Here is a 15178-nt window from a genome sequence, read left to right on the forward strand (position 1 = left end):
GTCTGCTATTGAATGGCAGAAATTAATAAATGGTAGTACTGAGATGATATTTGGGATATGAAGGGAAAATACAAGCTGCAGAACTTGTGCCGGACAAGAAATTCCTGGGTTAGCTTAAGCAGACCAGCCTGGCTGCTCTAGCTAAGTGCAAAGCCATTGAGAAATAATGGGATGCCGGGTATTGGGCCATTAAAGGCCACTGGCAATTCAAAAAGCTATCTTTCCCCCCTGCTCAGAGGTGTGGACAGAGACAGGAGATTTGGCAGGTTGCCAAGGTGATGGGGGAGCATGACGTCACAGAAAAATGTGCCCTTTTTGAAATATGAAGATGTTCTGAGAACAAAAAGGAGGAAGTAGTCAGAACCCAAGGGACATGGGTGGCTCTGTGGATTAAACCACAGAGCCTAGGACTTGCCGATCAGAAGGTCGGTGGTTCGAATCCCCGCAACGGGGTGAGCTCCCATGGCTCGGTCCCTGCTCCTGCCAACCTAGCAGTTCAAAAGCACGTCAAAGTGCAAGTAGATAAATAGGTACCGCTCTGGTGGGAAGGTAAACAGTGTTTCCATGTGCTGCTCTGGTTCACCAGAAGCTGCTTAGTCATGCTGGCCACATGACCCGGAAGCTGTACGCCGGCTCCCTCGGCCAATAAAGCGAGATGAGCGTGCAACCCCAGAGTCGGTCATGACTGGGCCTAATGGTCAGGGGTCCCTTTACCTTTACCTTAGTCAGAACCCATCTTAGCACTGGCTGGAAGAGGCTGCACCGAGAGAGCTATGACTGACTGCTGCTATGGGCGCAAGCTTGCTGAAGCTATGAGAGGGACAATGAGAGACATCCTTGGGGTATAATGTTCTGCACACCCTCTGCTGAAGACTTTAGGTGTAAAAATAAACCATATTTCTTAAAGACACCAGCCTCCACTGTGCCTCAATTTTCCCAACAGAAACACAACCCTGGGTGAGTGCCTGGAACGCCCTGGAATCTTGCTCCTGCTTTGCAGAGATTAGAGGTGGCACACAACCTCCCTAACAATATAAATGTAAGGGGGCGGGAGAAACCCTCCCTGTCCTCGGGTGGGGAAGTGCCAGCTTCGCTAAATACTGATGGGTGCAAAAAGACAGGGAGTATCAGAAAACCACTTGCTAACTACATGCTTACATTGGTAAAGTATCAACCAACAAACCTGGACTGCGAATACACCGTGCATTTAAAGAACACCCCCATCCCCAATCATCACTGGAATGACAGAATACCCATATCACAAGGACAATTTCCAGCACCCATAACAAACTATAGTTCCCAGGATTCTGGGGGTAGGGTGTGGGGGCACGCAGTTTAAATTATATGGTGTGCATGCAGCCTTACAGCAATCCAGCTAATACAGGAATAGCCTGCCAGAAGGGTACAGCGATACCCTTTCAGGGTTTGAATAAATGCAAATCTGCATATTAATGCTGTGTCTGAGCGTATGAGCCTCATAATACATATTGAGCCTCGAGGAATAGAGATGGCAACTGCTTTATCGGAGAGTGAGTTTATCTTGCAAAATACGCTTCTTTCAATACAGTGCCTACCACTATTGGAACGGGGCCCCTGAAGCTGATTTTCCTGGGACCTGCCAAGGAACCAGGATTCCTGGATTCTGCTCTGTTGCGGCTCTAAGCCTTTGCTCAGCAGAGCACCCAGCCCCTGTGCTCGCAGTGACACGCGCATGGGAAGCTTATGCTTCCAAATAAAGCTGATGCTGGGCTTAGCGCTTGGATAAGTGGAATTTCATGACAAAGTCAGTACCTAATCTCAGACAAGATTTCTGGCCCAAAACACACTTCTCCCTCCCTCCCTCCGCTATTCACTGGCTGGGCTTAAGCAGGAACCTGCCAGAGGAAAAGGGCTTCATATGCAGGGCTGCATGTATTATTTTATTTTTTTGCAAGTTTGGAGAAAGTGCAGGATTTGGGAGCAGCGTCAGAAATCAGCACTCTGAGATCTCACCTTTCATTTGGCAGAAAAAAGAGAGAGAAAGACAAATGAGTTTCAAGTGTCCCCCAAAGACAATCATGGCCTTTTGGCCTGAAACTCAGGGAATTACTTGATGGGGCAAATTTCACCTTTTGATCTGGACATGTAAAGCTAGACCTATGTTACAAGAGGTGGTAAAAATAACTAGCAGGAACTGAAGAACCTGCCTGGTTATGTTAATGACGATAGCCGAGATATACCTCTGAAGATTAAGAGATATATGCAGCTATCTAGTGGGGCCATATTTCACTGTAGTGCTGACAAGCACTCATTTGGTTTTAGCATAATTCTAACCCTGAAATGGAAAGCTATTTTTAAGTGCTGGTGGAACACGAATCAATTCCTGAAGACTTTCAATGCACTGATTTTTAAAAATAATAATAATAAATGTTATCAAAACAGGCATGCAATTTATAGCACAATTCAGAAAGAAAGCTTCTCTTGCAGAGTAGCACTGTTCAGACGCTCTCCAAATTTGTGCATAGGTGGAGAGTGGGATTGTGACAACTCATGGTCACTAGCCTTGCTTCCATCCTGTACACACACATTGTCCTCAGCAGGAAAGAACATGCATGTGCACCAGTTGCACAGAAATATGCTCTGGGAACCTCTCAATGATCAGTATATAGCAGGAGGGAATCCAGCACATACCAGAACTTCAGATTTGTGCACTAGACGCGGATTAAAGGGCTCTGTCACTCAAGAGCAACAAATCCACTTGGATTTTTTTAGGTTTGGAAAGTGACGAGGATCAGCACTGAAAAGTGTGGGGGGGTGAACAAATGACTAGCAGGAAGATGTGTATATAAATCAGGATGGATTCAGAATGAAAGCTCATTCCTGGATAATTGCCCAGCAAACAAATGAGAATGGATGCTCACATACCCTCCAACATAGAGAGGCATTTTCATCTGGGGAATGTTGGACGTAACCAACTCCCCTCTTTCCCCTCTCGCCTTGGCTCAGCGGCCTGTGTTGTGTTGCTGATGTCATGGCTGGTGTTGCAGCCCTGTGAGTAGTTCCTCAACTTCCTGCTGCTCAGGCTGAGGGCACCACTGGCTGCCTCCAACTCCTGCTCCTGTTCCAAGGATCACGTCCAAGACGTGCCCAAGAAGCAGTGCCACTGCCACCAGGACATCTGCTTCCTCATCCTGCTCTTCTTCCTCTGCCACTGCCAGCACTTCAGTCGCCATTTCCCCCACCTCCCACTCTTTCCTCCCTTAGGAACCCTGCTGTACTTTGCATGCTCCATGGCAGCCAGCAGCAGGGGAAATGGGATAGAAACCTGTGTCAGTCAGGGAGGGCAGAAGTGTCCAGGGCAACACGGAGGGGGAAACGGAAGTTCCTTTCTTGCCAGTCTTTCCTCCCACTCTAGGAATGGCAGCTCTGTTGCTGCTGTTAAAGCATCGTGGAGCCAAGTGGCTGGAACCTCTCAGCTGCTCTGGGGGTACTGTTGGGAACTCTCCATGAGACCATGAGAAGCCATGATGGCTAGCGGGTTCTGGGGATGGTCCCAGAAAAATCGGGGCAGTTGGAGGGTATGTGCTCAATAAAAACAGGATATAGAATCTCACTTCTTTGTAAGCTTTGTGCAAGCAATTTGGGATGAAGGCCCATTGAACAGGTTGTCTGGAGAGGTCCTCTGTCTGTGTGATCACATCTTGGATAGGCAAGGCTTATGATCACATGTTGTGCAAGACTTTGCTTCTGTGGGAAGGAGTAAGCTGTGTAATAATGGACTGTTCAAAGAGAAAGAAGAAGAAGAAGAAGAAGAAGAGTAGTTTGGATTTGATATCCCGCTTTATCACTACCCTAAGGAGTCTCAAAGCGGCTAACATTCTCCTTTCCCTTCCTCCCCCACAACAAACACTCTGTGAGGTGAGTGAGGCTGAGAGACTTCAGAGAAGTGTGACTAGCCCAAGGTCACCCAGCAGCTGCATGTGGAGGAGCGGAGACGCGAACCCGGTTCACCAGATTACGAGTCTAGCGCTCTTAACCACTACACCACACCAAAGTAGTCACCACAAAATTATCAATCAGGCCATGTGGATTTTTTTGTTTCTGTTTTTTAAAAAATAGGCATTCCCTCTGTTGTCATGAGGAGGTGATCCAATGAAAATCCTTCTCCCTGCATGACAGTCAGGATTGGTGCAATGCATCTCCCCACTTCTCATGCAGTGGTCCTGATAAAAAATGGCCTTCTCTATACTTTGTATTTTTTAAAAAAAGATTCCGTGCCATCATTAAAGTAAAATATAGCTGGTCTCATGGAGCAACATTTGGAAAGATTGCTTGTGTGCGTCAGTATCTTTACCATCAGCTAGAATGTCAGCTCCAGCTGCGGCTCAATCTACTTCTTTCCTAGGGAGACAAAAGCCTATAATAAGGACCCCCAGGGCCCAGAAGGAATTGCCATATAAACTACTCCCCACCCCCCACCCCCACCTGCTCCATTCCACCACCTGTAACATTCTGTAATTGGGTGGGTTTTAATGGTAAGCTGCTTTGGGTGCCAACCTTGGTTGAAAAGAGAGGTATAATAAAAAAATTACAAACCAATGAACCAAATGCAAAAATAGAGACACACTATAATCTTTTCATGGAGCGGAGAGGCAATCTCCTTGGAGGACAGCAGCACACCTGGGTTGTCCTGGCTTTGGGCAGTTGTTTGTGAAATGCATTCCCTGTCTCCTGTTTGGAGTGGGCCAGAGCACGCCAGGAGGAGCCATTAAAACAGGGAAAGACCTGTAGTCTTCCAGATGTTGCACCCATCTCCCCAGATGGCTGCCCACCCCAGGGGTTGGAGTCCAATAACATCTGGAAGGGTGCACAGGTATCCGAATCTTGCATGAAAAGAGAGCAGGGGATACCTATAGGCCAAGTTTGCCTTCAGTAGCACTTTCACACCAATCTCACAGGATTCACCCCAAGGGCTTAAATCAGGTCACCTTCCATTTCAGCCCCTTTGTTGCCTGATATCTTCCTCTTTCTCTTGATTGCAGTTAACTGCCCTGCTCTCAGATCTGACCAGCAGGCTGGGATTGGCTAATGTTCAGAGCCTTAGGGCAGAATAAAGGAACTCCTACATTTTTTGTTCATTGTTTGATCTGAAGGAGATAAGAAGCACATCTATTTCTGTCAGGGAGTTCTGATGGAGCCCTGAGCTGGCTACTATTTTGCCTCAGGTGTACCTACGTGCAAAACTGTGAGAGAAAAAGCTGAAGAGAGGCCCTTATCTCAGCCTCATTGGCTGCAGATGGCAAGAGGTCTTCCCCAGATATGTTGGGTATTTGAGGCTGTCTGAGGTAATTTTTTACTGTGACCATCTAGTGTCTCTGCAAGAATCTCCGTAGATCCCAGGAGATAGATAGATAGATAGATAGATAGATAGATAGATAGATAGATAGATAGACAGACAGACAGATAGATAGATGATAGATAGATAGATAGATAGATAGATAGATAGATAGATAGATACGGTAGCTATCTTGTCTCGTATTCTTTCATAAATGGTGGCAAATTATTGTGCCAACAAGGAAACAAATTAAGAGCACCTTAAGAATTTCTGGATTGCGGGGACTATCCATATAAGCCTTGTCATACAATTGCGTAATCTCTGAGTGTGTAGCACCATTTTGGACACACACACACACACACACACACACACACACACACATGAAAAGAGACGGCACACTGCCTTTGTAAGATATCATTATTCCTGGAATTCCTCTGGGCAAAAGAAGGATAAAAGGTCCTTCTAATGGTGTGTTGCGAAAGCCTAAGACTCAAATCTACAAAGAACTGGTTGGATCCAGCTGACCTACTCACTCTTCAAAGCATCCAAAACCTTGCCCCCTCCCCCCCCCACCTTCCTGCTATTCTACCATTGATGTTGTTTTATGGCTGTGGTGGAGGAGGAATGTAGTAACGATATTGCATTTACAATACCTACCGCTACAGATAGATAGCAGAATTAGATTTATTTATCTTTTTAAAAAAGGAAACCTAAGTTCATCTGCCACCCCCCCTGGAAAAGCTGAACTTTGCTGTGTTTTCACATATTCTGGGGACTTGCCCTATGCCCAGTATCCATGGGAAATAGATTATTTAGTGGTGGTGAGAAGAGCCCTCTCTGGGGTGATACCAGAATTATGGAAAAGCTTTCCACATGCCACCAAACCTTTTCTATCACGTCCATTTTTTGTGTGTGTATGTGTGCAAAGCGCTTGTTCCTGGATTTTTGCCTCTAAGATTCTAAGCCGTCGATTTTCTGGCATTGCTCTTCTCCTGGTTTGTGGCTTTGGCCTTGTCGATAGAGACCTTTAAGGTCCTCTTTGCACCTGAGGTTGCTTGTACAGGCGCCATACACTTTGAGATCCAGGCAAACTGAAACACATTTAAGTCATTCATTCCAGTTGTTGTTGGTGGGGAGATTTAAGCATAGTTTGGCAGGATGATGCCCTTTTCTTTTTGTGGATGTTATTGTTTAACTTGGGTTCTTTGAGGCGATTGAAACAGAAAGTTGAGGCAATTGAAACAGAAAACTGTTTAGGTATGCAACTGTTGCAGCAAGAGTTTTTACTAGCACAGAGATGGAGACAAGAAGACTTACCAACGATCCAGGACTGGCAGAAAAAAGATGGTGGAATATGCTGAGTTGGCGAAATTGACTGGGAAAATCCAAAACCAGCAGGACCAAACGTTTCATAAAGACTGGAATAAGTTTATAGAGTGTTTGAAAGGTAATTGTAAACATCTAACAACACTGACAGGACTGATTTAAAGCTTGATAGTTTATAGAAAGCACCAATTTACAATTAACATAACTCCGTGATTATCAGAATTGAATAGAGAGTAAAGAGGGGAAATATGAAATGCAGTTAAAAAAGATATAATTTAAGGTAATCATGGGCTGGGAGGGAGGGGAGTCGAGTGCTTGCGAGAGGGGAATATAATGTGAAAAATTTGAGTATGTTATATTTATATAAAATGGAAACTTAATAAAAATGATTTTAAAAAATGAAACGAAGTTTTAGAAACTAATGGCGTATATATACTTATAAGTATATAAGTTTTTACTGTAATTATTCCTGTTTTCAACAGATTTTATATATGTATACAGTTTTAATTCTATTGATGTTTAAATGTTTTTTAATTATTGTTTCTTCTACGTTTTTAGCAATTCTTGTTTTTATCTGTAAGCCGCCTCAAGTCTCATCAGAGGAAAAGGCAGGGTATAAATAAATAAATGACAATGATAATAATATAATTCTCCCTATATTGTCCCGTTTGTTATCCAGCTGTTTTGAGTGCCACCTCTAACTGAGGTATCAATTGCAGCACTGAGAAGCAGGGCCTTTACATTAGTTGCCCCAAACTGGTAGAATAAATGGAGTTTCATCTCCCCCCCTCTCTATTGGCATTCTGGAGGCTGCAAAAACCTACCCCCTTTTTTTGTCTTTCATTTGGTGCTGTTTTCTTTTTAAATAATTGTGTGTGTGTCCCCCCGCCCCCCCCAGTAATACACTCTTGAACATATGGAAAGGTGGTTATCAAGGGATTTTAATAAATAAATCATAATAAATCCACACATCTCTCCATACACATTGCTCTCATTTTCATAGAGGGATTCTAGTTATAAAATCTGGGGACAGGGGAGGTGTTACAAACTATGGGATTTCTCCAGCTATATAATACAAGCGGATGGAATTGCATCTGTCTGCTTGGTGTGTGTGTGTGTGTGTGTGTGTCCCCATCTCCTAAAGCCATGCTCCTGGTCTGATTAATTATCAGGGCCGGAAAGCCAGAGTAAAACCTTGTTGCTGGTGCCAGAAGTCAGCTGCCCTTGATCGGCTGCCCAGAGGACACCACATGCTAAACTGTTCTGGTCCCTGCCGGATTTAGGATTTGGGCAGAGGAGGAGAGTGTGGGCCCTAGACAAGCCGCAAGGGAGACCATCTTAGGCACCGGGAGGCTCAGAATGAGTTACAGCCAGCGCATGAATAACACAAGGCTGTTCCTCCCTCAAGGTTATTCAAAGTTCCCATTCCCTGAAAAGGACTGCATTAACTTCTTCTTCTTCTTCTAGAAGCCATATTCTATCCAATTGCTCACTAAAAACTAATGTTAAAAGAAATACATTTTAATAAATGAGGCCACCTGTATTTTATGTTCTGGCTGCCCTGCGGAGATTCCTTAACCCTCACTGCAAAAATTCTGCTGACAAACCTGGAACCGAGTCCAAGGAAGCACTAGAAATGAAAATTCGGATCCTTGGGTTCTTCTTGGTTCCACATCAAACACACACACACACACACACACACACACACACACACACACCCCTTCGGTTCAAGCAGCTATATATCTCTGCCATCCTCATTTAACGGAAGTTACATTTAATAATTCCATTTCTAAATGTAGTCAGTTAGACCAAGGAAAGGAAATCGGGGATTCCTGGGTTATCATAGAATTTAGTGGATTAGATTGTGAGAGGGAGGTTTACTTAATTAATGCATGGATTTATTTTATTAATTTGTGCCAGGGCAGATTAATAAACACATGTGGAATGATCCAAAGTATTCCATTGAGTCCATTGGTGCTTACTTCCTAGGAATTGTGCTTAGGGTTGCAGCCTTTAAAAGTACAGTGGTACCTCAGGTTACAGACGCTTCAGGTTACATACGCTTCAGGTTACAGACTCCACTAACCCAGAAATAGTACCTCGTGTTAAGAACTTTGCTTCAGGATGAGAACAGAAATCGTGCTCTGGTGGTGTGGTGGCAGCGGGAGGCCCCATTAGCTAAAGTGGTGCTTCAGGTTAAGAACAGTTTCAGGTTAAAAATGGACCTCCGGAACGAATTAAGTTCTTAAGCTGAGGTACCACTGTACGGCAACTTTAAAAGAGCATTGCTCTGATTTAGGAGTGGTTTCTGCATTCAGATATATCACTTTATTCCTCTCAGTAAAGTTTGTTAAGAGGCTCTGAGCTATTCCACAGCAGGGCTGGGCTGACTTCAGGCTTGACAAGGTTGCTTTGTTATTGTTGGGGTTTTTTCTTTTACTAGAACCACAAGATCTACCCAAGGGAACCAGGTGCAAAGGACATACAGTTAGAACAAAACAACTGGGTGCTTCCCTGAGCACATTCTGAACATAGGGACTTGTTTTTAGTACCGGGACCTAGCTCGCAGTCCTTTCTCACAGAAACCCACTCCTTGTCAGCATTCTTCATTTCAACAGCCCAATTTTGATGGGAAATGTTGTTTCATTGCTGGTATTTTGGGGAGAAAAAACAAACGGAGTCAAAACCCCTTCCCGATCTACTGCAACTGATCAAGATCCTTATCTACCTTCTGCCTACTTCTTATAGCAGCATGAAAGCGCACCTGTAGCATTTGATCTGCAATTCCGATCACGACATGCAAATTATTGCTTTAGGTCGCAGCGATCAAATGGAACATAGCAGACCTAATACCTTCTTCTGTCCTCTAGTTAAAGAAATCCTACTTGAATGAATGCTCTTAGATTGATTGATAACGATTGACTCAGTATGAGGCTAGAGTGTTGGATTGTGACCGGAAAGACCCCAGACTCAAACCCTTGCCCAGCTATGAATTCTCCCTCAGCACAGCCTACATCGCAGGGAAGTCGTGAGGATTAAAGCGGGGGACAGACTCTAGGGTCTAACCTGAACCTTTGGGAGCACTGGCAGGACACAAATGAGGTAAACAAAGTAATCAAGGCGGGCTGCAATCTTATACCTGGGAGTAAGCACCATTGAAGGGGGCCACGGGTGGCGCTGTGGTCTAAACCACAGAACCTTGGACTTGCCGATCAGAAGGTTGGCGGTTCGAATCCCCACGACGGGGTGAGCTCCCGTTGCTCGGTCGCTGCTCCTGCCAACCTAGCAGTTTGAAAGCATGTCAAAGTGCAAGTAGATAAATAGGTACCGCTCTGGCAGGAAGATAAACGGCATTTCCGTGCGCTGCTCTGGTTCGCCAGAAGCTGCTTAGTCATGCTGGCCACATGACCAGGAAGCTGTCTGCGGACAAACGCCGGCTCCTTTGGCCTATAGAGCGAGATGAGCATGCAACTCCAGAGTCGTCCATGACTGGACCTAACAGTCAGGGGTACCTTTGCCTTTACCTTTAAGCACCATTGAACTCATGTTTTCCAGTGGAATCAGCTCATGCACTCAACTACAAATCTGTACCATAAGCCATTGCAGAAGGGTGATATGCACGCCAGTGTGAAATGACAGAAATTAAAGACTTGACTGGCACGGGGGACCTGCGACTTAATCAGGAACGTGTCGTCTGACCCTGTTCAAAGAAGTGACACAAGCAAGCCACAGAATGGCGTGTTGTACTGAGATAATGGTTTGTTTGTTTCACAAGCTTGCATGAGGCAACAAGTCATATTATGATCTGGTTGCGCTGCTGTGGCAGCCACAAGAATAAGGGGAAGCAACACAGGAGTGGGAGGCACATTCCCAACTCAGCCAAACTTTAAAAGAAACGATGGTTTAGCATGATGTGCAAACCAGCTTGCCATCTTCTTTTCCTTGAAGCTATTCAAGGCAGCACAACAGTACTTGAATCCAAAGGATCTTTTGTGTGTGTGCGCGCGCGCACGTGGTAGCACACATAATTTTACAATTTCAATGTAAGTATGGGGTTTAGTCCCTACCACAAATCCTCACCCAAATTAATACAGATTAAGCTCACTTCCCCATGTAGACAAACCCTGAGTTGAACTTTAAAGCCACTTTTTAATCTGTAATTAATCCAGGGGAGCGGAAAGCAAACACACAACCCTGTTTTGCTGAAAGTTTTAAGTTGCCTCTGAATACATTATTAATGCTTTGGGAAGCCGCTCATTTCAAGGTCAGAATAGGATGAAGGAGCCATCTTCCAGCAACTAGAAAAAGATTTGGGCTGTGGTGGCTTCTCCTGTATAGGGGAAACCTAAAAGGGAGCCAATTTCACACTCCCATGCAGGATCGGGACCCCTACTCTACAATTAATCACTGAGCTTCTTTAGAAGAAAATAGTGAGGACTAGAAAAGGAAAATCACTATGGACTACACCCATATTTGGGAGTAGGAGAAAGGGCTTCGATTTAGAGGGCATGGGTTCTGGATTGAAGGGGGAGATTTAGACCAGAGTGCATAGCTTCCAGATCAGAAGGAGGGTCTCTAGGACAGAGGGCAAGGTTTCTGGATTAGGAGGCAGAGCTTTAAACTAGAGGGCCCAGTTTACAGATTAGACAAGCGTCTTCAAGCCAGAGGTTATGGCACCCACATTAGGAGGCAGGCCTTTAAACTGGAGGCAGGGCCGTCTTACCCATAGACGCTAAGCGTGCGGGGCACCCGGGCGCCAGGCTCTCAGGGGTGCCAGGCCGAGAGTCTGGGGCCTGAGACTTGACTCCAGGGAAGAGCCCGCCCATCGGTCAGAGTGCCACGGCGGGCTCTTCTGCTGCGGGCAGCTCTGCACCGCGATTTCAGGGGCGAGCGAGCCAGTGAGACACTGAGGCGGCTGGACGGCTCTGCCCTCCTGCATGCCTGGGACTGGGCAACCTGGGGGGGGGGGGCAGCACTTCAGCGCCACATATGCTTAAGAGACAACCCTGACTGGAGGCAGTTGCTTGCAGATGAGGCGGCAGGGCTTCTTGACATATTTGACACCCAACGCCTCTCTTTTTCAGAATCAAATCACTACTTTTGAGACAGGGGTGCTAACTGGAATAAAACATTGGGGGGCACAGGGAAGCCCCGCTCCACATACTAAATCACATGGCACGGCACCTCCCCCCCCCCTTTGAATGGCAATGCGAATCAACTTTGGCGGGGCCTGGCCCCCTCAAATATTTTCTTGGGGAGCCAAAGACACTTCAGCCCCTAGGAGTTGGCTCCTATGCTTTGAGATATGGTCCTTGGGCAGTTTATGAAAGTGAATAAAAAGCTGGTGGTAGCTGTTTTGACAGTGGCTTGGGAGACGACACATGTCTTCTTATATTGTAGTGCGCAACATACGCATATTTCATATGTCCCACTACTGGGTCCAATCAAACTGTCATGCTATACAAATCTGCAAAACCAGCGAACAGACAGGGATGATAGCAGAATAAATGAACATAACCACTTGCAACAATACCTTACCATATTTAACCATGTGAAGGACTGGTTTTCATTCTCAAGCCAAAGATGTGGAGGGAGTTTCTTAGGTGAGTATACCACTAGGGAACTAAAGAATCCACATATAACAAATACTTTGAAGACACACCTACTCCTTCTGTTTTCCAAAGCACAAACATTTTCTTAATGGGGAAAAAACCTTGATTGGCATTGAGGATGTTGGGTGGCCCTTGAGCCTGCCCTTTGCCTCACACACCATCTGAGAGGCCCATCAAGTGTTCAGCCTCGTGCTGAATTACTGATATCCATGGAGCTGCCAGTCAGCTAAGAGTTTCTCATGCGCTGTGATTGTCAGTCACTAGTCACAGCAAGGAAACCAGAAGCTCTCTGCTTCTGGCAAAGGAGCTGCTCATAACTGAACTTGTTCTCTCCCCCCACCCTTTACCCTCCAAAATTTTACAGGTGAGAATAAGGACACACTTGTAACACCCTGATTCTTAATTACCCTCTGCTTCTCTGCATTCTCTCCCTTGGCCAGTTACACTTTGCTGAAGCAAGTGGGTGATTGTCCTTCTGGTTAAAGATATGCTAGGAAAACACACAACTGATTTGCAGTGTGTTACCAGCATGTTATGTACTGAGTTGAATAGGATCCAAACTGCAGCAGTCTGATTGGTCCTAGAACAATAGGATCCAAAAGGCAGCAGTCTGATCGGTCCTAGAACAATAGGATTCAGAATGCAGCAGTCGGATTGGTCCTAGAACAATGCAGCAGTATGATTGGTTGGCAGGAACCACCCAATCATGCTCCAGATAGAAGTGAATCCACAACCTGATTGGCTTACAGTAGAATTCCGGAATTAGCCAATCATGTGCAGCCCATTGTGTAAATAATGTATATAAAGCAGATACTCTGAGGGGACATTCATTCATTCCTCCTCACCACTATGAGCTGAATAAAGAGCATGAAATCACTTTGTGACTCTGAGTATATTTCACAGCAGTTCAGCAGCAGTGTGTGAAATGTCACTGTGCAGTCCTTAGGTTTTCTTGCACGTGTATTCCTAAGAGCAAGATGCATCCACCCAGTGCTTTTTTTCTGGGGGTACGCATACCCCTAAACGTTTTGTGAATCTTTGTACTTTTGTCCATTTACTGTATTTATTTCCCCCCCGATTTGATCTATAAAATGGTGATTTACTTGAGTCAAAATGAGAGTACCCCTAAACATATATTTTTTTGGGGGGGGGAAGCACTGTATCCACCCAGCACTCAAAGGTTTCACTTCTAGAGATGACGAGGAAAGAGCTGAAACTCAAAGAGTAACTGACCTTACACTCCACCCCAAGGGCATTCTTACAAAGTGTCCTCAAAGACAAAAGCAGGGACAGTGACCTACAAGGGACCAGAATACTGTGACAGTCCCTGGTAAACAGGAACATATGAAGTGCCTGCTTGTTCTTCTCCATCTAATTTAAAAGGTGCAACTCTAGGAATGTAGTACTCCGCACGTTGCTTGCTTATTTTCCTTAAGCTACAACACACACAACGTAACAGGCTGTTTTTGTCTATGTAACTTCTATTTCAAACACAATTCAACATATAATATCTCACAAAGTGTAATTCCATAGACCAACACATCATGCAAACAGAACATAAAGGTAAAAGGTAAAGGTACCCCTGCCCGTACGGGCCAGTCTTGACAGACTCTAGGGTTGTGCGCCCATCTCACTCAAGAGGCCGGGGGCCAGCGCTGTCCGAAGACACTTCCGGGTCACGTGGCCAGCGTGACATCGCTGCTCTGGCAAGCCAGAGCAGCACACGGAAACGCCGTTTACCTTCCCGCTAGTAAGCGGTCCCTATTTATCTACTTGCACCCGGGAGTGCTTTCGAACTGCTAGGTTGGCAGGCGCTGGGACCAAACAACGGGAGCGCACCCCGCCGCGGGGATTCGAACCGCCAACCTTTCGATCGGCAAGCCCTAGGCACTGAGGCTTTTACCCACAGTGCCACCCGCGTCCCCCAAAACAGAACATAGCAAGAGAAATTATAGTCCAATATTGGCATGAACCACAATATTGAATTCTAATGTTCCTTGTATGTAGATATAAACTGAATTAATTTTGTTCCATGTTTCCGTCATACAAGAATATGAGTATGCACGGCTGACGAAGCTCAGTTGGGCGAAACAAGGTATTATCCCAGAATCCTTGTCGTGCCATACCTTCAAGTTTTCCATCTGATCCGATATCTACATACAAGAAACGTTAGAATCCTCAAAGCAGCGATACGTGGAACATAATAAGATAAGCATACCATGTTGTGGTTATTGCCAATATGCCAATTTAGGAACCGAATGCACTTTATCTCCTGACCATCCATTGGACTTTAATTTCTCTTGCTATGTTCTGTTTGCATAATGTGTTGGTCTACGGAATGACACTTTGTGAGATATTATATGATGAATTGTGTTTGAAATAGAAGTTACATAGTCAAAAACAGCCTGTTACGTTGTGTGTGTTGTTACCAGGATTGTATTTACGTAACCTAAGGTTTAGTAGTATTTTCTTTAAGCTACATCAAACTCTCATACCTGCAAGCAACTGGATGTGTTGTGCCCAATTTATTTGCCTATTCTCTGTCTGTGATCCCTTGCAACCTTGAGCCTGAGGATTTTAAGAGCCAGAGAGGTGATAACAGAGCAGGGGTGCCCATTTTTCTTTCATACAGGCTTCACCAAATCAAACTAGATTACAATCAGGGCTATCGCTGCTTGATCAATTAACATTATATTTGTATAAATCTATACAAGTAAAAATAATCCTTCTGGTACAGAAAGGATACTTGCTTTGATTTTCGATCGTATTGCATGGCGTATAGATTGTGTAAAAGGCATCTTCTTAGATTCTCGAAGATTAGAAAATGCGATACGCAAATGGGGGGGGGTGCTTCTTTTACGATAGTGTTTGCCATCTATAATTTTGATAACGACTTGGTTTTAAAATAGTACATACTTTAAAATCT

General features: G+C 45.0%; 1 protein-coding gene across 3 annotated transcripts in view; it reads right to left on the minus strand.

Moving 5' to 3' along the window:
• The window catches only part of KCNJ14 (potassium inwardly rectifying channel subfamily J member 14), a 30442-nt gene that overhangs the window by 10520 nt on the left and 4744 nt on the right, over window positions 1-15178 (minus strand). The window contains exon 1 of one of the 3 annotated variants that reach the window (XM_077917062.1): window positions 12179-12206. The exons of the other annotated variants lie outside the window; for them this stretch is intronic. Within the exon in view, the coding sequence (XP_077773188.1) occupies window positions 12179-12191 (13 nt within the window). The 5' untranslated portion in view covers window positions 12192-12206. Of the gene's footprint in view, window positions 1-12178; window positions 12207-15178 lie in introns of those variants that run through there. 3 annotated transcript variants of the gene reach the window in all.

This window comes from Podarcis muralis, chromosome 13 (assembly GCF_964188315.1).
Source record: "Podarcis muralis chromosome 13, rPodMur119.hap1.1, whole genome shotgun sequence".
Classification (NCBI taxonomy): domain Eukaryota; kingdom Metazoa; phylum Chordata; class Lepidosauria; order Squamata; family Lacertidae; genus Podarcis; species Podarcis muralis.